The sequence below is a fragment of the Aulonocara sp. 'chitande type north' Nkhata Bay genome, linkage group LG1 (genome assembly GCF_057382095.1).
Source record: "Aulonocara sp. 'chitande type north' Nkhata Bay isolate Kocher_YH1m ecotype deep benthic linkage group LG1, A_spYH_male_GT1.1, whole genome shotgun sequence".
Lineage (NCBI taxonomy): Eukaryota > Metazoa > Chordata > Actinopteri > Cichliformes > Cichlidae > Aulonocara > Aulonocara sp. 'chitande type north' Nkhata Bay.
The window spans coordinates 2,342,109-2,368,799 of record NC_141344.1 but is presented as its reverse complement, the minus strand read 5'-3'; the positions used below and the strand labels follow the sequence as shown (position 1 = coordinate 2,368,799).

Below are 26,691 nucleotides of genomic sequence, written 5' to 3'. Positions count from 1 at the left end.
GACACCAAAAGCAACTTTTTCTTCTACAAACCTCAACAAAGTAACCAAACGTTAGGCTTTCATTAACTGTGCGATCAATAGTGCGGTCCTGAGATCTGTCTCTCAGTCCTTACACCAAGAAACTTCAGTAAATGATCATTCACATCAGAGCTAAAGTAAGGTAGAGTAAACAAATATTACTCACATACAGTCATGTAATCTGCCGCTGCACAGTGAAAACTGCTGATCTCATTATGAGGATTTTTGTGGATAAATGCCATCTTTGCCTAAAGTATCTGAAGCGGTCTAGAAGTGGCTGAAGTGCAGAGTTTCAGCTTTAATTCAAGCATTTGAGCAAAACCGTGACATTAAACTTTAAACAGTGATCTCTGCAGACACGCAGCCAGCCGTCGAAGCCTCTGCAGGTTTTCATCCTCTGAAACATATTAGACAAACATAGACAGGCTGAACCCTGCAGACGTCCTCGGGAGTCTGTGCTGTCTCTGCAGCTACACCCGATCGATGCGAACTCGCGGCCGAGGCCAGAGGAATGAAGAACGGTGTGTGTGAGATACTAACGAAGGTGCCGGTCTGTGAGATGAAGAATGACGCCGAGCCCAGCAGAGCCAGAGGCTCTGAGAAGGATCTTTGGATCATTTCTGAGTCTGCAGTCATTTCCAGATCAATCGCAGGATTAAGAAGTAATTTACAGTAGGGAGGAGGTTTGTGATTATGCTTTCACAACAAGTGTGAAACTAAAGAGCATTCTCTCACTGGGAGGACATCATTGTGTTATGAAGTGGCTGCACATCAGTGCTTGGTTTTGTGGAGCAAAGCCTGCGAGCTGCTTCGAGCGTGCAGCGCGTCATACGCCTCCCAGTTTGGTTTTCTCCTCTCTGACATGTCAGTGCCACTGCTCTGCTTAATCATTCCTTCAACACTACTACACCCCCAGAATCCACCTGGGGAGTATTTATATGTAATATAGTGCAAGAATTGATTAGCTCAGAGCCGACACACCAAACTAACTGTACTGTGGAGGATGGCTGAGTGTGGGAGGTGGAAATAAACGGGCCTTTAAACAGTTCAGTAGTCCAATCTTCCTTTTTTTAATTTCCCTTTTTTATGTCACAGTGGATGAGTGCACTGCATTTACAGGACAGATTAAGCTGGCAAAGGCTGGAGATATGCTAAAATCAAACTAGAGAGAAGAATGAAAACTAACTTTAAAGAGTGTTGCAAAACTAAATACAGCAGGAAACAGATCTGCACGGGGCACACCGCCATCATCCATCACCTGTCTATGCAGACAGTAGCTTCTCCCTCCCCAGGAAATTAGGATTACAATTAAATCCTAAATTAAGTTAAACCACCTCAACTTGCTCCTCTTCATGAGGTGGTCTAACTTGATTTAGCATTTCATTGTAATTTTTAGGAGCCAGTTGGGGTGGTTCGGGTATCTAATTAAGATGCCTATTGAACGCCTCTAAGGCGAGGTGTTTTCGGGCATGTCCTACCGGGAGGAGGTCCCAGGGCAGACTTGCTGGCTCAGGAACGTTCCCCCGGATGAGCTGGAAGAGGTGGCTGAAGTGAGGGAAGTGTGGGGTCTCTGCTTAGACTGCTGCCTCCATGACCTGAGGATGGATAAGGATGGATGGATGGATGCTTACTCTATTATTAAATGGACACCTGTAATAGGTTACAATGGGAAACATCTGTAGTTATGCAGGCAGAGAAACTGCTCTTAAACGGACACAAACTTCAGTCTAATCCCCCCCTTCTTCATATACTTGGTACGTTCCTGCAGGAACCATAAAAAGAGTCAAAAAGCAAATCAAACACATGTCTTTAACAAGAATATTCTAGACTTTCCTTTTCACGTGTCACTGGCACAAACACACTCAGAGGTCACGAGGCCAGCCTGCAACATCGTTCTGCTGCTGCAGCCAATCAGTCGTTTTGATCAGGAGATGTGCGACTGTGAAGGAAGCTCTGAGTCCTTAAGTTTGAAGAGATTTGAGTGGAAGCAGCACATACGTGAAGGTGGCCGTGGTGGCAAAATTACAACCACTAACGTGTGTTTAAGATCTGCACACGGAGCAGCTGAAGTGCATTCAGAGCTTTGATTAAAAGACAAAAAAACTACATTTGAGCATTGCTGGGATCTGCAAGAAGAACACGTTTACCAAGTGCACCATGGCAACAGCTGTTGTTAAAATATTCAGTGCTTACTGCGGCGCCCCCGGTGGTCACTTTCTGTTTGCCAGCTTCACAGCCCATTCTACTTTTGAGACAAACAGATTTGAAAATTGAAAATCTTTCTGACAACTTTTGTAATTATTGATTTCAAGGTGATCTGGAGCAGCTTTAGTCTGTGCAGACTGTGGATGGATGCTCCACCAACCCTTTCTTCTCTAAGAATGCTGTTGGGTTTTCATATATTCAAGCAGATATGACCTCACTTCCTGTGTTCGGCTTGGCCAGTGAGCTCAGATGCCTTCAAATAGAAAAAAAATCATCAGGTAAATTTTAAGTTTTAAATTAAATCTGATATGGCAGAAATTGGAACACAGCCCTTTGAACTCCACTCGATCCAAAGGTCATACGCATAAACACGACACCGACTGTGACCCATTGGTGGCGCTATGCAGGGCTGCCATCAACTGCAGGGGGAAAAGAACAGGTGGAAACACTGTTGGTATCCATGTGGTTTCTCTGCTTAGTCCTCAAATACCATTTGAGGACTAAGCATACCAAATAACCCCACCCTCGGTACGGGGCATTATCCATGGAGCCAAACAATGCAAGCTTTAAACATAAGTGACCTGACAGTTTTTCCAATACACAGAACAGCGACAGTCGGGCGCTAATGGACGCTGAACATATTAGAGCTGAGTGCCCGTTCGGGGTTGTGATAATTGGCTGAAATGTTTTAAAGTGGCCAGAATCTGATCAGGTAGCTCATGTCTGACATCAGGTGTGCGGTGGCAAAATTGAGGTGGAATCACTTTGTAATGGGATATTCTTTATTTTCACATTGCTGAAAACCCCACATATCTCCAGGGGAAAGCAGTGCTGCTTTAAAGCTGTTTCAGTCTGTCTCTTCTGGTTTATTTACATCTTAAATTATGATTTCTTTAAGGCATTTTATGGTTTCTTAGTATTATTCACAAAAGAAAAATCCATAAAAACTGCAGGTTGAAGAAAAAGGTATTCACAGATTTTTGTGATGAAGATTAAACAGGCGGGTGGTCTAAGTACACTCATGTCTTTATATGTTGCTTCCAAGGACACACCGTCTTGTAATTTTGTCAGATTTCTGGGCTTTCTGAAGGTCTGTCAAACGTTTTCTTTGGACATCAGCTGCTTTTTCACTCATTTGAGCCTCTTTGTTCCAGAAACACAGTTATTCCCATTTCTTTAGTTAAATCAATGGAAAATGGCAAAGATGGCAGTTTCACACAAACAAAACAAACACACACACATGCAGCAAAGACCTGATACAGGACCTGAGATGCATCATTCCTTAGGAAAAGAAACAGGGAGGAAAATGACACAAGAACTGGACTGAAGATCAGAGGACCGGGTCTGATGGAGCGATGGATCCACTTCATGGACAGTATGTATGAGGAGGTCCAACAGTGAGAGTCTGCATCCACCTGTGAAGCACGGTGGAGGCTCGGTCATGGTTTGAGCTGCATGTCAGTGTTTAAGATCTTTGATAAAACTGATGAATTATGAACTCGGAAAGAAACATCAGACTTTGATCCTCCATGAAATACCATCTGAAAGCATCTGATTGGCAGCGATCAGTCATGGATCGACTTCCCCGGGGCCGGACCTCAGCATTACTGAAGCAGTTTGGGATCATCCTGACAGAGAACAGAACAAAGGACAGAAACATCCAAAGAAGAACTTTGAGTCTCCTTCAAGAAGCCTGAACTATACTTTTGCCTCATATTTTATATTTCCAGGTATTTTGTATTTGCATGTTTTAATAAATGCAGCATTTTCATAATCATCCAAGCACTTATGATTCCCATTCATAAATATTAATATGCACCGCATAAAGCTTCTTCATGCCTCAGAGAGCTGAGGCTGTGCTGAAGGATAAACTTCAAACTCTTCTCGTCTGTGTTCATGTACTTCAGTAAACCGCTGCACCCATTTTCCTAAAAAACAATAAAGACTGAGGGGAGACTGGGCGTATTTTTCCTCCTCGCATTGGCAGCAGTTAGATTACAAAACAGCTTCCATCATCCTCCGGGCTGCAGCAATCTGACCCTAATTTGCATGTAGACAGTGATACAATTTGTAATGTGGCCAGTCATATCTGACTGCTGGTAAGCAAAATAATATTTGATCTGGATTTTATTCAGACAAGAGACCCAAAGTGTTGAGTGGGAAGTGTTGCAGCTTAAGGGAAGAATCAGGGTACAGCAGAAATCTCTCCAACTGTACAAACAGTGCTGTTGCCATATTTTTTCTGAAAGAACTAAACTGCAGTCTCACATTAGACTGTTATTTCTCTCGCTTCAGTATAAGCATAATACTGTGATTAGAGGGTCATTCGTATTAATAAAATGAATCTAAATATTCGAAAGAATCCATCCATCCTATCATGTCTGAAGGAATGTGAATGGAAATGCAGGCAGTGGGTTTTATTCAGGCATCGCAGAAATCCAAAAAGGCAGAAGACCAAAGTCTCCAAACAGAAGACACGCTGGGGACGAACCCAGGAACAAAGGATAGCAGACGTCACAACAGGATGTGGAACAGCTGGAGCAAATTAACACAGGTGTAGACAATCAACACAATGAGGCAGGAGAGGAAGTAAAGCTAAACACAAAACACAAGAGACAAAATAACAAAATCAGGAAATCAGGAGCAATAACTATCAGGGAAATAAAGACAGAACTAACACAGGGAAGTGACACAGGAGGAAAAATCAGGAACTACTGAGGGAACATAATAAACACAACGGTAATTTAAACTACACAGTCAAGACTGAAGCACTACGGGGAACACACGAGGGCGGACGTGTAACCCAAGCTAAGAACCTGAGTGAAGATAATTCATGATAAACTGAAGGAACAAAAAGCACAAAACGCGGTAAAGATCCAGAACTATCAAACATCCATCCATCCACCTGTCCATCCATCCATCCGTCCAGCCATCTGTCCATCCATCCATCCGTCCAGTCATCTGTCCATCCATCCATCCGTCCAGTCATCTGTCCATTCATCCACCCATCCATCCGTCCAGTCACTTGTCCATTCATCCACCCATCCATCCATCCATCCCCCTGTCCATTCATCCAGCCATCTGTCCATCCATCCAGCCGTCCAGCCATCTGTCCATCCATCCATCCGTCCCCCTGTCCATTCATCCATCCGTCCAGTCATCTGTCCATTCATCCACCCATCCATCCATCCCCCTGTCCATCCATCCACCCATCCATCCATCCCCCTGTCCATTCATCCATCCGTCCAGCCATCTGTCCATTCATCCACCCATCCATCCATCCCCCTGTCCATTCATCCATCCGTCCAGCCATCTGTCCATTCATACACCCATCCATCCATCCCCCTGTCCATCCATCCACCCATCCATCCATCCCCCTGTCCATTCATCCATCCGTCCAGCCATCTGTCCATTCATCCACCCATCCATCCATCCCCCTGTCCATTCATCCATCCGTCCAGCCATCTGTCCATTCATCCACCCATCCATCCATCCCCCTGTCCATTCATCCACCCATCCATCCATCCCCCTGTCCATTCATCCATCCGTCCATCCATCCATCCCCCTGTCCATTCATCCATCCGTCCAGTCATCTGTCCATTCATCCACCCATCCATCCATCACCCTGTCCATTCATCCATCCGTCCAGTCATCTGTCCATTCATCTACCCATCCATCCATCCCCCTGTCCATTCATCCATCCGTCCAGCCATCTGTCCATTCATCCACCCATCCATCCATCCCCCTGTCCATTCATCCACCCATCCATCCATTGCCCTGTCCATTCATCCATCCGTCCATCCATCCATCCCCCTGTCCATTCATCCATCCGTCCAGTCATCTGTCCATTCATCCACCCATCCATCCATCCCCCTGTCCATTCATCTACCCATCCATCCATCACCCTGTCCATTCATCCATCCGTCCAGTCATCTGTCCATTCATCTACCCATCCATCCATCCCCCTGTCCATTCATCCATCCGTTCAGTCATCTGTCCATTCATCCACCCATCCATCCATCCCCCTGTCCATTCATCCATCCGTCCATCCATCCATCCCCCTGTCCATTCATCCATCCGTCCAGTCATCTGTCCATTCATCCACCCATCCATCCATCCCCCTGTCCATTCATCCATCCGTCCAGTCATCTGTCCATTCATCTACCCATCCATCCATCACCCTGTCCATTCATCCATCTGTCCAGCCATCTGTCCACCCATCCGTCCATCCAGATGGACATGCTTTGAATGCTTCTCAGGTCGAAGAATCCAAAAATCATCCTCAGATTAATTCCCAGTTCTTGCCTGTGGTTCTTGGACATGAGGTCATGGAGGTGAGGGAATGTAGAGTGACCGTCACCACAGCAAACCTGCAGCCTCCACATCACTGTAGATGCTGCACCAATCCATCTGTGGACCTCTGGTTCGCTCTGTCCTTCACCCCTCAGGATAACCAGAGAAGCTTGAACTCCAGGGTGGGAACACCACCCATTTCTGAGTCAGAGCTACAGCCTCTGCCTGGGAGGTGCCGATTCTCCTCCCAGCTGCTCAGGTCAGTCGTATGGGAATGTAATTTTCAAGAATTACATCAAAACTGAAAAGAGTTAATTTATCATTCATTACAATCAAATTACGACTGAAATATCATCTGTTTATGACCATATGTTTATCCAGTTGCACTCGAAATAGCATCAATCACGTACACTTTACTTCAGGTCGCGTCAGGTCGGCTCTATGCGAGCATTCGTCTGCACGTCCCGCTGATGCTGCTGTGAATCCAACTCTTCTTCTCCTCTCCACTGAGCACGAGTCAGTGTACAAACCGCTCCATGTATTGAAGTCTTTACAGAAAGATTAGCTTGAGAGTTTGTTTTAGTACCTCTGCTGTGCCAGATGGGATTCGTTGTGTCAGTCAGAATCAATCAACGAGATGAGCCCGAGTTCCTGATTCCCGTCTGCTGGAAAACAGCTCGGGATGTGCCAGATTGATTGATGATGATGATGATTGTGCCCTGTCAAAAACAAAAAGGAAAAAAATGGCAGAAAGCTAAAGCCATTAAAACAAATCTCGTGTCGACTGAATCATCGTTATATAAGTTAAACTACATTCATGTGTGTTTATTTTGGGTTTGTGGTCATGTAAAAATCTGTTTTATCCGTGTTCTCGTGGCTTCCCAGTGTGTGCAGTTCATGTTTCTTTCACAGTAATTTCCCCTTTTATTTTGTTACTTTCCTCGGCTGTTTTGGCTGGTTTTACTTCCTGCCTCGGTGTCCTTCATCTGTCAGTCCGTCCTGTGTAACTTCCTGTTCTCCAAACGTGGAATCACTGGAACATTTTCTGCTCAGCCATCTTTACTTTAACATATAATGAGTGCTGTGAAGTTTTAGCTTCTACATCAAAGACTTTTCAAGATCCATTTTTTGTAAAATGTGTCTTCCTGGCCAATTTCTTTTTCACACATTGAACATGAATATCTTAAAATGAATCAGGATTTGGGACAGATGTCAGAGTTCTGAATGGTAGACAGCAAAGAAAATGCATAAAACACTTTTCATCCAGAAATTCTTGCTGAGATGAAACGATCCAGAGTTGTAGTTCCTTTTATTGCCTTTATTTGGAAGGAAAATCTTGGGAAAAAAGTGACACGCACTAAACTCACACCTTCAAATTGGCAAAGTCAAAATGTGAATCCATAATGAGTCACACAGGTGGAAGGGATTCAATTTAAACCTCTGACACCGAGGCATCGAGGTATGTGGGGTCTTAGGCCTGAAGGAAAAAAAGGCCTATGTGTGTGTCTCTGGATCAAGTAAAAGATTTTTCAAACAACCCTCAAAATATTAGAAAGCATTCACTGCAGGAAAGTAGATTATACATGACGGCACATTTTGAAAAAGTTTTCAAGGACCCCAACTTCAAAAATCAAGCCAACCCGGAAGTGCCGAAAGCTGCAGCTCCTCCAACGTCTGCTTGAGGCTGACTCTAAAAGTAAGCTGGTCTCTCTAATGGGCAGTATAAAACGTGGGCGTAGCTGCCTGGTCTGAAAAATCTTAAACCTGACCAGGAGTCTACGGCTGTGGTTGCATCCATCCATCCCCCTGTCCATTCATCCATCCGTCCAGTCATCTGTCCATTCATCCACCCATCCATCCATCCCCCTGTCCATTCATCCATCCGTCCAGTCATCTGTCCATTCATCTACCCATCCATCCATCCCCCTGTCCATTCATCCATCCGTCCAGTCATCTGTCCATTCATCCACCCATCCATCCATCACCCTGTCCATTCATCGCTGGCCTTCTGTTTTCTGGCTTTCCTGCTGAATATTTAGGCTCAGTCACTTGTTCTGATTCAAAGCTGGAGATTATTTTATAGCACAAAATAAAGAATTATCTAACGACAAGTTGTTATCCAATAAGCACGTGCACTCTACAGTGAAATAAACATGTTTATATTTTAAGCTTTAAAGCTTAAAGTTTAAATTGTGAGGGGCGTGGCCTCTGTGACTGACAGGCGGCTGTAGCTGTTAGCTGTCTGCTAGACTTCACCTCACCCTGAACTCGACCTCTGGACCCTGAACTGGACTGTGTTTGTGCTGCTGGATCCATTATTCATTCAATTACCTGACCAATGATATGGCTGCTCGTTTGTTGCTTAGAACTAATTAGCAGGTAGACGTGTCTATGGATGCAGCTCGTTAACTAACATTAGCTCATATAAACTAAAAAATGCATGAAAATGCTATTAAACATGCACTGAGCTTTACAATGCTCGTGTTTAAAGGTTTTAAAGAATTAAAGTTTAAGAGTTTGGCCTAATACTCGCACAGCCGCCACTTTGACATGACTCGGGTCGCTGCTGTTTGCACAAATATGACCTGTGTGGGAGACGCGCCTGGAAAAAGCCTTTGCTGTCCAAAAAGAACATCAGAGAAAAGTTACAGCCTGCTAGTGAACATGCAGGCAAAGAGCGGAGCTCTGGGAATAATGTGCTTTGAAAAGATGAATCGGAGATAAGATTGTTTGGGCCGGTAATGGTAGACGTGTCTGCTGCAGACCAAAGGCTGCTTTTCAGAAGAGGCTCAAACCAGATGTGGAGGCTGGTGGTGGAAATGTTCTGCTTTGGGGCGCTGGGCAGAGTTTAAAGATCAAATACAGTTATGACTATATTTGTGTTACTGAGGTTACTGTCCGAAGATGCTGTTTCACAGGGGATGTAATGTCTGACCGTGGCTCAGGGGGTTGGGAATCGCATCTGTAACCGGAAGGTCGCCGGTTCGATCCCTGGGCTCTCTGTCCTGGTCATTGTGTCCTTGGGCAAGACACTTTACCCTACTTGCCTACTGGTGTTGGCCAGAGGGGCCGATGGCGCGATATGGCAGCCTCGCTTCTGTCAGTCTGCCCCAGGGCAGCTGTGGCTACAACTGTAGCTGCCTCCACCAGTGTGTGAATGTGAGAGTTGAATGAATAGTGTAAAGCGCTTTGGGTGCCTAGAAAAGCGCTATATAAATCCAATCCATTATTATTATTATTAAAATATGTTGTAAAAGTAAGAAAATGGGATGTTTTTCTAGAGGACTTTGTGAGGCTCCTGACGTGGGCTCAAAGGGCAGAGTGATTAACTCCTGTGGTCACCGTCATGTCCTGAGGCAGCTTGGCCACAGCGGGTGGACGTGGTGGGAGCGTGGTGGGTCAGTGTTGAACTGTCAAACGTGAACATCTGGAGCAGTGGTGGTTTTTCCGACTGAGTCAGCTGATCTGATCTTTTTTCACTATTCAGCACAAACATTTGCTCAACAACAGAGACCCACAGAGAGCCGGGGTCTGCAGATACGTTTGAATTACAGATGGTTGTCTTCTGGTTGTCTAAAACAATTAGAAGGTAGCGTTTCTGCATTTCCACAGAGGTGAGAACTTTTACGGTTTCTTCCCATTTACAGCACGATGACAGCTGGAGCTGGTCAGTAAAAGGGACACAAGTTGACTTTATACGTGGAAAAGATGGGAAACGTCACCTGTTATCTAAAAAATGTTCATTCATGAATCTCACAGAACAACAAATGACATCGTGGTCATGCTTTCTTTTTTAAGACCGAGTTTAAAAAAGGACTTTAAGGCCGTCTTGATTTGAACATTAAATCTGCCTGAGTTGCATAAACCAAACGTTTGGCTATACTTGAATATATGATATCTATATTCTTCTTCCTCTTATATTGGTGTCATCTTGTTTATTAAGATTCATGTAGCAGTTTAGAAAAATCACTAAATGCAAAAATGTTAACAGACAAAGAGAAGTCATGAGGTTTTCACGCAGTTAAAAAAGACTTTTAACTGTAACTGTTTCTTTTTTGTCTGACCTGACCTCTGACCTGATCCAGACAAACATATTAAAGTTCTTATTGTTATGAATGTAACGCTCACATTGTCACCTCTGACATAACCATATTTCCAAAGATGCTGATGTGTCATGATGTGGGATGCACCTTGTTATCAAAATAGTGAGACGCGTCCCACTTGCAGAGTTACTAACTTCAGTTATGTCATTATGTCGTTATGTCTTCCTTTTCACTGCACACCATTCGCTCGATGAAGACTATCAGGATTCTCAGTCGGGTTCTGAAGCTCCACATTTCCTGCCTACAGGGAAATCCTCTCATTAAAACAGCGAGAGGATTGTTCTCAAACTGCAGCTCGGCTTGTAGTGCTTTAATTAATCACAGCCTTAACTTCTCCAGATTAGCCAGGACTAAAATCCAGATGATTCCAACTTTCATTCACAGTTATTGAAATGTTTCTGTCCAGACGCGGTGGCCTGTAACGACAGATCTGCTGATATAACGGCGTCTCGCGTCCCGCTGGTGTCGCCGTGCATTCAACGCTTACAGGGAGAGGCGGAGAGAGAAACACGAGTGGAGGAGGAGGGAGAAGTAAAAACAGTTGGAGACAGACGGGTGGGTGGACTTTCTGGCTGTGGACACATTACTGCGATGCTGCTGGAGGAAACAGGGATGAGCGCAGGGCTGCAGTGAGAGATGGAGGCATGCAGACTGATGGAGATAATTGAGTACACACATAAAGTAGGTGGATATCTCTGAGTGGCTGCAGGGATGAAGCAGTGAAGAGACAGATGCCCCTCTCATCATATCGGCACATCTACGACTTACCTGCAAGCCCAAGGTCATAGGGTTGCATCTTCTGTTCACACATGCACACACACACTGCCTCCATCAGATCCAGTCTGGTTATGGACTTTGCACGTTACCCATCGTGACTGTAACCAGTGGGGGGCTTGTGCAGCTTCCCCCTCACAGAAGTCTGTAAAGTGCTTTTGCTGCTGTGACAACATCCACAGCCACCGCAGCTAACAAGCTAAACATGCGAGACGGTTAAGGTGACGGTGACCTCTCCACTTTCACTGTGCTCTGAAGAATATTAGACTTCAGGGACCAGCAAACACCAGCCGGAGGTTTCACTCCATGTGTCAAATGCATTTGTTCAGCATGTCGATATTTCACTTTATCGCCAGACGATTGTTTCCTGGTGCGTGTGGAAGCAGCAGATTGGTAGTTGGCTGTTAGCAAGTGGGCAGAAAAAACAGAACCCCATCATATGTCACATGAATCTTTAATCCTTATTATGTAAGGCTAATGTCACATACGATCCACTAATGAGGCTGCCATCGTATATTATTGATCACACTGAGCCTGCAGCTCAGCTGATTTTCTCACTTATAACCAGGAAGACATGCAGACTCACAACTCTGAGCTACAGATTTCTGCCTTTTTCTAACAAAACAAGCCAAACCTGCAGGTGCTGGATGGTGACATGTGAGTGACAACTAACCATCGATGTCCCGCCAAAGGAAAGAGACGCAGCAAAAGCCGGCCCACTTATTGCTTTAGCTTCACTGGGAGCGTCAGCCGCCCTCATCCGTCATCTAGCTGTCCTAACACGTTGTCAAGACTGAGGGAGACCACGAAGGTGAACGGGAAAATAATAATATAGCAATAATCATATAAAGTCAAAGTAAATCTGTGATGAATCTTAAAACATCCAAAATGGTTTTCTTAAAAGGAACATTGATACAATTCGAGGGGGAATTAAATTTAAAACATCTAAAAAAGTTTTTCCATCTCTGTGTGTGGAGTGAAGCTGTGGAACAGACCACAGTATGGGAGGAGGCTGGGCTCTGATTGGGTGTATCACCCACTGCTTCCACAGCAGTGATTGTACTGTATGTAACAACAAGATGAAGAGGGCATAAACAGGAAGTGTTGACTATTAGTTACTAAATAGTGGAAAGAGGGGTGAAGCTCGTGCTTCTTCCTGCTCCTGTTTGAACATGTAAGTTATTTAGAATTATTATTGTTTTGTTTGTTTGTCTCTTTTTTTCTCTTTCGTTGTTGTTATTCTGTTTTAACATGCTCAAAATAAAGATTCAATACGATCCAGCACAGAGCAACACTGCAGTCAGAGCCACGATTTTTAAAAAGCTGAAATCATGAACCTGAATTTAAACTCTGCAAGAGAACCAAAGTTTTATTTCTTCCTAAATGATTTTTGACAGAAAACAGAAATGAAGTGGTCCCTCGTGCGTCCAGTCAAGCACTTTGTTCTAACAATCACACTTCAGCAGCAGCCAGGGATCGAACCACGAATCCTTACCATTATTAGATGACCCGTTCGACCTCCTCACCTGCAGTGTTAATGTTTTACATTTATGATTTAAATGATTTTCTAGATCTAAAAGTATTTTAAATGTGTAAAAGTTGAACTCCTGTGTAGTCCGGGGGCTCGAACCTGTGGCTCCGGACCCTTTTTCACGTCTCCAGAGACTCCTGTATGTTTTATTATTTATCACTGGCTTCAGTTTGATCCACTTACACAACCACAGGAAGGACTCGGCACCCCCATGCTTCTCCTTCTCCTATAAGGAAAGTACAAAGCAGTAGGAAGTCATAATAAAGCAGACTGAGCAGCTCTCACATATGATGAAAGACTTTAAATGAAATCCATTATTAGCGTCAACACACTAATTCATACTTAGCAGCTTGTGTCACCTTCATTATGAGACCCGAATGTGTTTTTAGGCTTCATGCAGATTTTTGTGGGAGCAAAAATTACTCAGAAATGACATCTTTTATTTAAATAATGAAGTTTATCAGGCCCTGCTTGGAGTAATGCAAGCTTCACCACAGCAGTGCTGCTGTTTCAGTCTTTGCAGAGTTGTCCTCCGGGTCAATCCGGACCCTTGGTGTGCCACTTCTGGCCCCGGGACTCGTGTTTGACACCGTGCTGCAGAATCATTTAGCGCTCCTGATGCTGCCCTCTTCTGAGTGTGTGGGCGGGTCAAGCAGGGCAAACAAGCCCCATGGCAACTGCTGCCGGTCTCACACCTGTTAGCCTGGGCTTTATTATCACAGCTTCCTAATGACATCCACACCTCTGCTGCACAGACACAGGGAGGAGGGGTCTCGGCCCGGGAACATCTGCCCTGGCGCTGTCAGGGAGGAGCAGGCCAGGCAGCTGTCGGCTTGGGTTAATGTCGAGGTGGAGCAGGAGGACGCTCGCACACTGACGCTCACTGCGCTGCTCTGATCAGCGGTGACACCCAGACGAAGCTGATGCTGGACTGTCGGATGCCAAATGAAAGGGGAACAGAGGAGTTCAGACGAGAGACAAATCAACGATGGTGTGTGAGGAGATTTCAGACCTGCATCCTCATGGAGTCTGCAGAGGATCTGATCTTAACCTGCAGGGCTCGTTATAGAAATCCACTAACTGCACAGCAGCCACGTTATTGGTCAGATCAGTGCATTAAAAACAATCAAATAGGCTCCAGCTGCCTGTGTAACCTCACAATATCAGCCACCACACCTTGTGAGATAGTGAGGAATTAAATTTTTCACATTTAGACCATTCCCACTGAAACCCAGCTATTATTGAAGTGTTAGTCCCAAAGAGCTAAGAAAATCAAATCAACAGTCAATGATGTCAGATTCATATTTAAAATGCATTAATCTGGATTCCAGATCATCTGCTGAGTAACACGAAGAAAACGTCCACTTTAAAATCTTCACCTTCACACGGCACCGTGGATTCAGCGTCTGTTTCTCATGTCTAATAACTGGAAATGATTAGAAGGTAATAAATTATCATTTCATATCCAGGAGGTGCTAAAAATAGTCATTTCTAAATGAGGCTTTTATTGTGAAGGAAGGTGTTGTGAAAAGCAGAAAGATTTATTTCAGCAAACTAAAGCTTATCTTCATCCGTCATATTAACTTCAGGCGTAACAAAGTCCAGACGCTGCATTACTGCACTTCAAGGTATCTGTACTTGTACTTGAGTATTTATTTGTCATATTTCAAACTCTGCTCATTACTTTGGGTAAAACATTTGAGGGGAGTCATTATTTCCTCTCGCTGCTCACCTTCAAACATCAGATTGATCTGAGTCTAGATCATAGGTGTCAAACTCTGGCCCGCGGGCCAAATTTGGCCCGCAGCCTAATTACATTTGTCCCGCGAAGCCATACCAAATTACTATTAGAGCTGGCCTACTGGTATTATACAGCTAATATATATATTGTTTAGTATTAAGCTTTGCTTGTGTCACGGTTCTGGGTCCGTTGGACCCAGTATGTTGAGTTTATTATATTTCGGTTTAATTCGGCTTCATGGATTGTTTTCTTATTCTCGTAGTAATGATGAAGATTATTATTAGTTTCTTGTTTCTGTTTATCCCTGCTTAAGGATTTGTTCTCGGTTATATCTCACGTTTAGTTTAGTTCACGTTCCATGTGTCATTCTGTCTGTCTGTCTCTCAGTGTCAAGTCTGCGTGCTTGTTTAGTAATTCATGTTTCCTGTTTTATTGTGAAAGTCTGTCTTATGTTAGTGTGTGCAGCTTGGTTCCCCCCGTCTCGTACCCTGATCTCTCCCAGCTGTGTCTCCCTCCTGTTGCCCATTCCCTGATTACCACCCTGTGTATATTAGCCCTGTGTTTTCCTGTGCTCAGTGTCGCGTCGTACCATCAGATTATACCTGTGTGTTTTTGGTCTCAGTGTTCAGTCCTCACTTCATGTTTTGTTTTCTTGCCAGCAATAAAGCTGAGGTTTTTGAGTTGCATTCTGTTTTCTGAGTCCTGCATTTGGATCCTCATCTCTGCCTGCCTGCACACAGAGTCCTGACAGCTTGTTCCATATTCAGTTTTTCAGCAAAACTTGTTTGAGTCCATAAGAAAAGATTCATTCTTATATCTAGAGGAAGATTTTTTTTTTTCAATAAATATTAATGTTAGCCCGCGACTTTGTTCCAGTTTTGAATTTTGGCCCACTGTGTATTTGAGTTTGACACCCCTGGTCTAGATGGAGAGAATAGCTCATAAAATGCAGTGTATCCATCACTGATGCTTATTGCACACAATAATATGAATTAGGCAAAAAAAACACAAAATGTAAACATGATTGATACTCAGAGTTTAAAATGGACCAGAATGATCAGCATCAGCGTTTGGGGTGCAGATGCTGATACGTTGCTGTTGTCTTGCTTCAGCATCTAGCTAGCGCTAACGAAGAGGAGCGAGCATAAAGGGAGTGACATTTTGTCAAGTCATTTCAAATGCAGCGTTTCTAACAGTTCAACAAATACCAGCAAACACACAAACTGTTTGTCACACAGTGTGTCAGAGCTGAAGGTCCAGCTGCTGTGTTTCACAGAATGTGAGAGAAGTTTGCTCAAAGATGGAGGAAAAATGGGACAGGAGAGAGATTCACTGTTCAGTGACATTTCTGGGCTGCCAGTTACATGTACAATGTAATGATGTGTTGCTGAAGTGCTGATGTCCTGTAAAACAAGCTGAGATATACTAAAGCCTTGTTATCTAACATCTGCAGGTCAGTCAAATTTACCGCGAAGCTCTGTGTTGGACTCGTGCGGAGCAGCTGTGGCGTTCATGGTCAGCGTTAGGCTACATGAAGAAAAGCAGAGATCGGATTAAATCTAAGGTGATGAAATGCGCTACCAGCTGTAAGGATTTTAAATCAGCCTTGATGTTTCTTGTAACAGATATCTTGATGAATTCAGTTAAAACCACAAAGAGCAGCGCAGCTGATAACAGCCTGGACACAAAATCTACTGAAACCAGGGGTGGGGAACTCCAGGTTTCGGGGGCCGGTGTTCTGCAGGTTTTAGATCTCACCCTGGGCCAACACACCTGAATCCAATGATTAGTTCATTACCAGGCCTCTGGAGAACTTCAAGACATGTTGAGGAGGTCATTTATTGACTGATTGAAATCAGCTGTGTTGGATCAAACATCTAAACCTGCAGGACGCCAGCCCTCGAGGCCTGGAGTCCCACCACCCCCGTACTGAAACTCACATTAAATGATTGTGACTTATTTCTGAGTGACTTTTTTCTTACTGCTACACCACTACAGGCATGTTTAGGTTTCCTCCACCTGCTGAATCCACTTTAACCCCTGATTATACTCATTCTTCTTTGTACATGTGGGGGGAAAGCAACCCATGGTTGAAACATTTTCAAGTGGTTTGAATTCATCAGAATTTGAATTTGTGTTTAAATAAAGTCTGTATGCTGTGTGTTAGAATTATTTTATTATGATATTAATGTAAGCGACTTTTGCCAAGCTAACTAAGCAGGAGGTTCAGTTATTATTAACCATTAAAAACACTGTTTATGTGTCTTTCTATCACACCAGAGGCAACATATCCAAGCAGAGCGCTGAGCTTTGGGGAACATGTAGTGCCTGAAGATGATTAATGCACTAGTTAGCTCCTGTCTTGCTGATCAAGCTTGTAGCGCTTCGAATGTGGCGAGTTCTGATTTTAAAACCAGACTGGCTGTAAAGCTTTCACTTTGAGTCTTTGGAAGCAGTTTTGATGCTGGATATAAAAACTTCATGCATGCCTGGATACAATAAAGTTTTTTGTTAGTAAAGAGGAGGGAGGTTAAAAGTCTATTTCATAAAAAAAAAAACAACCATGCTTCAGTTTTATCCATTTCCACATTAATTTCCAGTAATCGGTGTTTCCTGAAGTCATTCATCAGGGTGGAAAATCCTCTAGTCTGAGAGATTTAAAGATCTGAAATGCAGTGGAAGAATTAGGGGACAAAAAAGAAGAAAATGTATTCAAAGCATATCAGCAGTAAATCCGGTAAATGTCTCCACAAAATCAATTCCAGTTGGAGCTTCTGAAAAACAGTCGGTGCCGTATTGATCAGCGACTAATAGGAACCAAAGTGCCTCACGTCCATCACATCAGCGTCGAACGATTCTCAGCAAAAGGCCAAACTTTGGGGTCTGATAGACGACGCTGAAAGGACCAGAGATCTGACTAACGCCATGACAAATGGCATCAAAGCCGTCCAATAAATTTCCAATCTCCTGAGTTTCTTTTTTTTTCTCCCATCGAGGCGGCTCCTCCACCACGCCAGATGTTTTACTGCTTGCCTGGGAATTCCAGCTTGCAAGATCTATTGCCTCAGTCTAAAAATGACTGTTGCAATTGGAAAATAAATATTTCATTTGGCCAAACACCCAAACAAAGGCCTGTCTGAGAACTGACACAAGAGCGCTCTACAGCTTTGGACACAGCCTCTCTCAGATGGCTATTGATGGTTAGGAAGGCCTTCTCTCCCTCTGTTGAGATAAGAGTTGCAGATGCATTGGATGCTCGCTGTCATGGTCCTGGGTCAGTGACCCAGCGCTTTTAGTTTGTATTCACTTTCTAGTATGATGATGATGATGGTTTGAGTTCTATGTGTTATATTCAGTCTGCCTTTGAGTCTGCGTCTGTGCCTCTGTCTATGATGTCACCCCATCTGTTTGTGAATCTGTCTGTTTAGTTCAATGTCTTGTCTGGTTCCATGTGTCTAGGGTTTCCTGTTTTACTTTGTAGGTCTGCCTCGTTATGCCCATTAGTTCCAGCTGTGTCCCCTCCTGTGTGCCATTTCCTGATTACCTGGTGTGTGTATTTATAGTTGGTGTCTGCCTGTGCTCCTCGTGGCGTCGTCTGCGTTTCTCTGTGATCCTCTCGTGTAGTCTGCTCTGTTCCATGTTTCTTCGTGTCTCTCTGCCCCTCGCCTCGTGTCCTCCATTTTGCATTAGTGTTCCCAGTTTAGGTTTATGTTCGGTTCTGTCCACACCTTGGTTTTCTGCACTGTAAATAAAACCCACTTGCACCTCCGCCATTGTCTGCTATTGGATCCTCCTTTCTCACCCTCCACACGACTGCCGCCCCAGCCCTGACAGTACGACGCCACCACAAGATGGATCCAGCAGCTTTGTCCGGAGAGAGTGACCTCGCACGCATCCAACGCCTGATGGACTGGGTAACCCACACCACCAATGCACGGGCAAAAGTGGTGGGGTTAAACGCCATCGAGGCAATCCTGGAGGGAAATCCCTACCTCTGCCAGCTTAAGGGAGTTTCAGCCTTCGTTTGCGACCTGCATAAAGCCCGGGGGGTGGTGCAAGCTCGGGGATCCACAGGCTTTGTCCAGCAGCAGCGGGCCACAGCCGCCCCGGAACGGCCACGTCAGCTTCGCCCGCCGGAGGAGTTACCCGGCCCGCTGGAGGAGACTTTGCCCAGCCCGTCGGAGCCGTCGGCAGGGAGGAGGCGACGATCGCGGCGTCAGCGCGTCACCCCGCAGCCGGACATCAGGACTTCAGAGCCACCGGCTGTGGTTAGTGGGAAGGACCCCTTGTCTGTTTTGGACTGTGGGACAGTTTATTCAGGGGCTTTGTTTGGTGCGGCAGATGACAATGAGAACTGTTTGTTGCCTGTTCATTCTCCTGCTCGGCTGTCTTTGCCTTGTTTAGCTGCACAGCCGCCAGCTCGTGTAGATGCACTGCCGCAAGCTCGTGTAGATGCACTGCCGCAAGCTCGTGTAGATGCACTGCCGCAAGCTCGTGTAGATGCACTACAGCATTCAACTCGGCCCCCGGCATCCCCGCTAGCCCGGTCATCTATGCCGTCTCCGTCTTCACCGACTCCCTCTGTACGGGAGGCTGTGCCTGTGCCTCCCATTTTGGACTCTTTTTCTAGTACGCATTATTCGCAGAGAGTCAAGCACGTTAAAAATGCAATAGTCCCTCAACAGCTGGCTAGTTTAGAGACTGTTACTTGCTCCAGGGCCTCACCAGAAGCTAAGTTACAGCCCTCAGCTGACTCTGGACCCCTGGAGGCTAAGAACCCAGCTCAGGACTGCACCCGGCTGTCGCTGCCTGAGCAGGGTCGGTGCTCCGCGCAGCCACAATCCGATCTGTTCCTGCCAGAGGCCCGTGTGCCTACTGGTTCTGATCTGTTCCTGCCAGAAGCCCGTGTGCCTGCTGGTTCTGTTCTGTCCCTGCCAGAGGTCCCCGCGCCTGCTGGTTCTGTTCTGTCCCTGCCAGAGGTCCCCGCGCCTGCTGGTTCTGATCTGTCCCTGCCAGTGGCCCGTGTGCCTGCTGGTTCTGTTGCGTTCCTGCCAGAGGCCCGTGTGCCTGCTGGTTCTGATCTGTCTCTGCCAGAGGTCCCCGCGCCTGCTGGTTCTGTTGCGTTCCTGCCAGAAGCCCGTGTGCCTGCTGGTTCTGTTGCGTTCCTGCCAGAGGCCCGTGTGCCTGCTGGTTCTGTTCAGTCTCTGCCAGAGGTCTCCGCACCTGCTGGTTCTGTTCTGTGTGTGCCAGGGGCTCCAGTGCCCACTGGTTCTGAGACTGTTTTTGCTGGGGGGCCCGAGGAGCCCGTCCAGCCATCTGCCTCGTCAGCTGGGGGGCCCGAGGAGCCCGTCCAGCCTTCTGCCTGGTCAGCTGGGGGGCCCGAGGAGCCCGTCCAGCCCTCAGCTGCAGTCTCATCACCAGCTGCAGTCTCATCACCAGCTGCAGTCTCATTACTCTCGCCTGGTCCAGCATCTGGTCCAGCATCTGGTCCAGCATCTGGTCCAGCATCTGCTTCAGCATCGCCTGGTCCAGCATCTGCTTCAGCATCGCCTGGTCCAGCATCTGCTTCAGCATCTGCTTCAGCATCGCCTGGTCCAGCCACCGCTTCAGCATCGCCTGGTCCAGCCACCGCTTCATCAGCTGCTTCGTCCGGTCCAGCCACCGCTTCATCAGCTGCTTCGTCCGGTCCAGCCACCGCTTCATCAGCTGCTTCGTCCGGTCCAGCATCGCCTGGTCCGGCCTCCGCATCCTCGTCAGCCTCGCCTGGTCCGGCCTCCGCATCCTCGTCAGCCTCGCCTGGTCCAACTTCATCTGGTCCAGCCTCCGCTTCCGCCTCGTCTGGTCCAGCCTCCGCTTCGCCTGGGGCTGCAGGGGCCACGCAGCCTTCGGGTCCCCTACTACCACCTCCACATCGTCGGTCATCTGCCAGGCCGCTTGTTGGGCATCTCCCCCACCGTGGACGCCCTCCTGAACGTCCTCCTGAACGCCGCCACTGCCTTCCGCGTGGCCGGCCTCCGGACTTGTTTCCACGCCGCTGTTGCCGTCCGCACAGCCGGCCCCCAGAACTGTTTCCGCGCCACTGCCTACTGCGTGGCCGGCATCCGGACCTGCCCCGCTGCCGTTCGCATGGTCGGCCTCCTGAACTTGGCCATCTGGGCCTTTTTGGACTCTGTCCCTCCGTCCTGGGCCCCCTCCACCCACCCTGGTTGGGTCGTTTTCTGTTTTGTTTTGGGCGGGTTTTGTGTTTCTGTTGGGCTGCCTGGAGCCAGCCCTTGAGGGGGGGGGTACTGTCATGGTCCTGGGTCAGTGACCCAGCGCTTTTAGTTTGTATTCACTTTCTAGTATGATGATGATGATGGTTTGAGTTCTATGTGTTATATTCAGTCTGCCTTTGAGTCTGCGTCTGTGCCTCTGTCTATGATGTCACCCCATCTGTTTGTGAATCTGTCTGTTTAGTTCAATGTCTTGTCTGGTTCCATGTGTCTAGGGTTTCCTGTTTTACTTTGTAGGTCTGCCTCGTTATGCCCATTAGTTCCAGCTGTGTCCCCTCCTGTGTGCCATTTCCTGATTACCTGGTGTGTGTATTTATAGTTGGTGTCTGCCTGTGCTCCTCGTGGCGTCGTCTGCGTTTCTCTGTGATCCTCTCGTGTAGTCTGCTCTGTTCCATGTTTCTTCGTGTCTCTCTGCCCCTCGCCTCGTGTCCTCCATTTTGCATTAGTGTTCCCAGTTTAGGTTTATGTTCGGTTCTGTCCACACCTTGGTTTTCTGCACTGTAAATAAAACCCACTTGCACCTCCGCCATTGTCTGCTATTGGATCCTCCTTTCTCACCCTCCACACGACTGCCGCCCCAGCCCTGACACTCGCGGGGGTTTCACCACTTGCAGCTGTGCTGTAAATGGCACACTGTTGTTTGTGGAGTTGCATTGATCTGGGGGATTTTTAGGCTCTCTGTGAACTTCTTTTCAAACACAGGCAATCGCTGCAGGCTTTCATCATTTAAATGTTAATTACACTGTTTGCAGGAATAAATATACACTTTAATTTGTTATTACTTTGGTGGTCCTCAGAGAATCAGAGTCACTACAGTGACTCACACCGCGGTCCAAAGTCTAAGTTGAAGTCGGTATGGGAGAAGTGTGGGAGCAGTAAGATCCAGAGTAACCTCCTGGAACCGTCAGCTTATGAGCAATTATATCTAATAGGAACTTTAATCCACGTTAACATCAAATGACTTCATATTCTGTGACAGCATGGAGGTTCCTCGTCACTAATAAGAAAATAAAGACATCCAAGACACCAAGGCCTGCCTACCCCATCAACACATCATTTCCAGGAGAAGAGTCGGTGCTTCAGCATCTAACTACTGCTACAGACGAGGAGGTGACTTATTTCTCCACGCTGCCAAATCCAACTTTATCCCCTGGTAAGTTCTGAGGTAGTGGTGCAGTGGGGCTCTCCAACCCTTAGCCAGTATAAAGCTAATAGAAATGTGGAGTTTGTCAGTGAGACTAAAGAGCAGCACACACTCTTGAAATGCCTCCAGATTTTATGTGGGCAGGTACTTAAAATTATCTAAATTAACTATAATAAGCATGTTTAAAATCACCACTCAAATCTTATTAAAACCACCTCAAGTTTTCTGAATTTTCCCCCAAAAAAGGCTCTAAAATTCTCCTGCAGATTTTAAACACAATCCTGTGCTACCCATGACCACACCTAGCAGCGACCGCAGGTTGTCAGGTTTGATTTTTTTAAATTCAGTTTTATTTATACAGCACCAAATCACAACAACAGTCGCCTCGCGGTGCTTTATATTGCAAGGTAGACCCTACAATAATACATACAGATAAAAAGACACCAATCATATGACCCCCTATGAGCAGCACTTTGGCGACAGTGGGAAGGAAAAACTCCCTTTTAACAGGAAGAAACCTCCAGCAGAACCAGGCTCAGGGAGGGGCGGGGCCATCTGCTGTGATTGGTTGGGGTGAGAGAAGGAAGACAGGATAAAAACATGCTGTGGAAGAGAGACAGAGGTTAATAAACTGTCCTGCAGCAGTGCACCAGTCCATCACTGTTGACTGCAGCACAGCAGCGCTGACTACACTGTGTAGCCTGAGCTTACCGTCCCGTGTGAATAACATAAAATTATCTCGTTTCTCGTCGAACGTTTCTCAGTAAAAAATAATTAACTTTAATTAACAATAACTTCATCATTGCATCGAGCTCCACAGTAAAGGTGGTCTTGTTTAAACAAGATCTCAAAAAGGTGTAGACTTTTATGAAGACATGCCCTGGAAGGATGCACATGCAGATGTCTGGATGAAGAATCACCAAAGATGTGATTTGGGTGTTTGCTCATCAGTCGCTCATCAGACCCTGCTGTGGGAAATGGGCGAGAGACCAGTGTCGTAGTTCTGGGTCATTTGATCCAGCCTTTTGAGTTTATGGTGTTTTTTGTGTTGTAATATTTGGATTTTCTATTTTTTGACTATTGAGTTCTCCTTATTGTTGACTTACATTTCTGTTTCCCTGATGTCTCTTCAGGATGCCTCTCTCGTGTTCCCTCGCTCTCTCTTTCTTCTGCCTTTCTTCTGTGTCAAGCTCGTGTCTCAGTCTACATCTCTGTGTTTCCTGTTTTATTTTGATAAGTCTTGTGGTCCTTGTTCAGTGTGTTTAGTTTTGCTTTCCCGGTGCCGTCACGTTGATTTGTATCAGCTGTGTTCCCCCTGTGTTTCCACTTCCCTCATTGCCCTTCTGTGTATTTAAGTCCTCAGTCTGCCTTTGTTCATCTGATCGTCTCTCTCCTAGTTTTTTTTTCCACAGTCCCAGTGCTTTGCTGTTAAGTTAGTTTTTCCCAGTTTAGATTTAGCCTTGGTTTGTCTATTTTTGCACCTTTGTGCCTCAGCCTGACTAGGCAGCTCGCGTTTTGTTTAGCGTCGTTCTGTCTCCTCGTGTTGTCTTCTTCTGGGTCTGCTTAAATAAATATAAGATCTCCCTTCGCAGCTCTTGACAGCCAGCCCTGAACAGGTTTACCCCTGAAACAGACTGGAAAGACTTAGAAAATATTGATATAGCATCAGTAAATGAGCAAAGAGCAAAAAATAATGTTGGGAAATTCATGTTCTAATAAATTAAAGGTAGCATTTATTTCACAAATTGCCATCAGGCCACTTTGGCCATGTAAATGAAAAACAGGAAAAACAGGTTTCCTGTTGGGAATATGGCGTCCTGCAGCCGGCTCCTCGCTGAAACACGACGTGGATGCTCTGGTTGTCATATTCAGAGCAAATACATATGTTTGTGATTCTAATAACTGTTTGGTGTTACTTTGTTAGAGGACAGCAGGTCTCCTCTCTTATTACCATTATGTGGTTTTACATTGAGTTGTGTTGCACGTCTGTAATCTGTTACAGAAAGCTACCGTAGTGTTTGGCCCACTTAGTTCAATACAAAAGCCCAGTTACAAGTGCTATGGGCTCCTGTACTGCAGAAAATGAACATCATATATAGTTAATGTGACCCAGTTATTTCAGAGATGCCACCTATCAAGCCCTTAACGTCATCATCGCCCCGCATCCAAACACACTCACGAGGACGGAGTGATTTACTTTCTTTTATTTATGATTTTTACATTCGAGCGGAACAAGGAAACAAGTGAGCATTTTAGTGCGTAAGTGACATTGGTGATGAATGTGTTTGAATAAGCGTATTTCATGAACTGTGTACAAACAGAGGCTGACAGACCATTAACAATGTTTTTCCCTAAAGAGCACGCTCTACGTGTAAGACAAGTTTTAAAGACGGATCCAAAGTCAAGCTCAACATCTCAGCACCAAGCAAGGCTGGAGGAAGAAGCAGGAGGAAACCCGACACACTTTCTGTGAACCCCTTGGTGGAAAATGTTTTTACACTACGTATACATCAGGTCAAAGTTACAGGTTTACAGTTAAGATCCTCTCTACTGACTGGAGTCACACAGAATTATTTTTCAGGTCATGGTTTGGAGATAAACTCTGATTCATCCAGGGAACAACTTTCTTTACACTTTAGCGCTCTTAACACGTCCTTGGAAAGTTCAACCACAGTCAAGGCGCCTCCACAGAGGATCACATGTATGTAGCGGCTGTAGCTTCTAGCTGTCTGCTAGCTTCCCCTCAGCTAACTGGAGACCTTGAACTGGACCTCTGGATCAAGTTTGTGCTGTTGGAGCCTTTTGAAGAAATTTTAATGAGATTATTTGACCAATAAGATGGCTGCTGTGAGGTGAAGCGTTGTAACACATCATCCAAGAAGTCTGAGCTCCAGTTTTTCTGAGTGAAAATACAGTTTAATTGGAGTTTACTCCGCACTGATTAGCAGGTCAAAGTCAAGCTAGCTAGCTGGTAACTTCCTCCCTCTCATAAAGAAATGCACACTTGTGGTTCCAGAAAAACCTCACAGTGGTTAAAATGCTAAAGTTGATGCCGCAGAATGTGACATCCATCTCAGTCTATATCCACACAGCTATGGTTTGACGACCATTAGAAGAGTTTCTAGGTTTTTGCACTGGGAGAGACCACCCTCTATCTGATTATTAAGTGATGACGTGACGAATCCTACTTCCGGGCCTAAAGTAGTCTGCGTTTAATATGGCTTTTGTGTTGTTAACATGTTTAATGTTTTGTATTTTCTTCTATTTAATCTCAAAAAGCTCCTAAAACAGTCAGTGATCACTGTTGACCTCCCTCGGCTTTTATTACCGCTAATCATTTATTTAAGCTCAGTTTTAAAACCTTAGGATGTAGCTACAGCCCAGCCCATGCAGCAGTATATGAATGACTAACCTCGTATTGTGGATGGATTATCTCAGTTGTTCTCCTGGCTGAAGTTTGGTCCGTTTACAGCATCCTGCCATGCGATTACATTGTTTCCAAAACCCCGCAGTCAGGACATGCTATATTGTATTTAGATAGAAGCTAGCGAGCTAACTTCCTGCTAACTTCTAACTCCGTTAAATGTCATAAATTCCGTTTTCATGGATGCCTGGATGTTAAACTCAATTGTTACACCTGGTAGAGCAGAACGCTGATCATTTTATTAAAGATGAAAGACTTTAGACAGTTTTTCAACTCTCAGTAATGCCATAGTGATCGTTTGATATATGGACCTGCAGCGGAGTTTAGACCCAGACACGGCTAGTGACGTCAGACTGAACAACCGGATAACTTCTGATGTACACTCAGTCACTTTGTTCTATACGCTGCCCTGAAATATGACAGAAAATGCTGTCTCAACTCCAAAGATTTAGTGATGGTAATGGTTGCATTCATCTGCATTATGACCTGATGTGTTGAAAGCATGTGAGCAGCAGGCTGGTTTCGGTGTCACTCTTCAGTCGGGCCTTTATTGTTGCGACTATATATTTAGCTTTTATGATGCCTCGCTTCATTTTTAAATGTTAATGAGAGAAGTTCGTTGTTGATTCTTGTCATGGAACTATCGGCAGCTTCTATTAACACTCAGTGAAATGTGTTGATACTTGATACACACACACACACACACACACACACACACACACACACACACACACACACACACACAGAGAGGGAAAGGCTGGATTTTAGGGCCTTCAGTGACCCTGTGACAACACCCCCAAAACTAAAGACTAAAATTTACACTAAAATGCCATTTAACACATGTCATACAGGTAAATGTTCCAGTGTAATGAACATAAAGATGACAGCATCCTAACAGGAAACCTATGGAAACATGTTAGCATAAAACAGGAAGCAGTTTAATGGTCATCAAAATCTCTCTGACTGAGAAGCAGCAGGGTGGGGGATCTCCTGCTGCAAAAACACACTGACCTAAAGCGTGTCCACCTACGCAGGGCTCCGGTGCTTTATGTGGTCAAGAGAGATGGCTAAAGTGCTGTTGCTGGACCATTAGCTTCGTACCAGAGGCTTTTACACCCCCACCTAGCCTCCCAAATGGAAGCTGGTTATCACTCTGTTCTCTCTGCTGCTGCTTCCTGTCTCCCTC

At 45.5% G+C, this 26,691-nt stretch overlaps 2 protein-coding genes across 2 annotated transcripts; both read left to right on the top strand.

Annotated features, from left to right (window-relative positions):
• Nucleotides 1-1,487: 1,487 nt before the first annotated feature.
• LOC147338464 (uncharacterized) lies at nucleotides 1,488-8,555 on the top strand. The gene is made up of 5 exons (XM_086297554.1): nucleotides 1,488-1,579; nucleotides 3,510-3,620; nucleotides 5,104-5,179; nucleotides 5,301-6,459; nucleotides 8,350-8,555. The coding sequence occupies exons 1-5, from the start codon at nucleotides 1,488-1,490 to the stop codon at nucleotides 8,553-8,555; spliced, it is 1,644 nt and encodes a 547-aa protein (XP_086153680.1).
• Nucleotides 8,556-18,516: 9,961 nt separating this feature from the next.
• Nucleotides 18,517-23,463, top strand: LOC147338463 (uncharacterized). Its single transcript, XM_086297543.1, has 6 exons — nucleotides 18,517-19,605; nucleotides 19,723-20,875; nucleotides 21,735-21,824; nucleotides 21,917-22,090; nucleotides 22,348-22,407; nucleotides 23,438-23,463. Exons 1-6 carry the CDS (start codon nucleotides 18,517-18,519, stop codon nucleotides 23,461-23,463), a joined length of 2,592 nt encoding a protein of 863 aa, XP_086153669.1.
• The last annotated feature ends 3,228 nt before the right edge of the window (nucleotides 23,464-26,691 follow it).

Bases quoted from the DNA above. Each gene is read 5' to 3' on its own strand.
- LOC147338464 (XM_086297554.1), top strand. From the start codon at position 1,488: ATGTCCTACCGGGAGGAGGTCCCAGGGCAGACTTGCTGGCTCAGGAAC. The intron at 5,180-5,300 runs GTCATCTGTCCA...CCATTCATCCAG, and splicing joins TCCATCCATCCATCCGTCCA to CCATCTGTCCATCCATCCAG. The intron at 6,460-8,349 runs GACATGCTTTGA...TCCGTCCAGTCA, and splicing joins CCCATCCGTCCATCCAGATG to TCTGTCCATTCATCCACCCA.
- LOC147338463 (XM_086297543.1), top strand. From the start codon at position 18,517: ATGGATCCAGCAGCTTTGTCCGGAGAGAGTGACCTCGCACGCATCCAA. The intron at 21,825-21,916 runs GTAACCTCCTGG...ATTCTGTGACAG, and splicing joins TGGGAGCAGTAAGATCCAGA to CATGGAGGTTCCTCGTCACT. The intron at 22,091-22,347 runs GTAAGTTCTGAG...ATTCTCCTGCAG, and splicing joins AAATCCAACTTTATCCCCTG to ATTTTAAACACAATCCTGTG.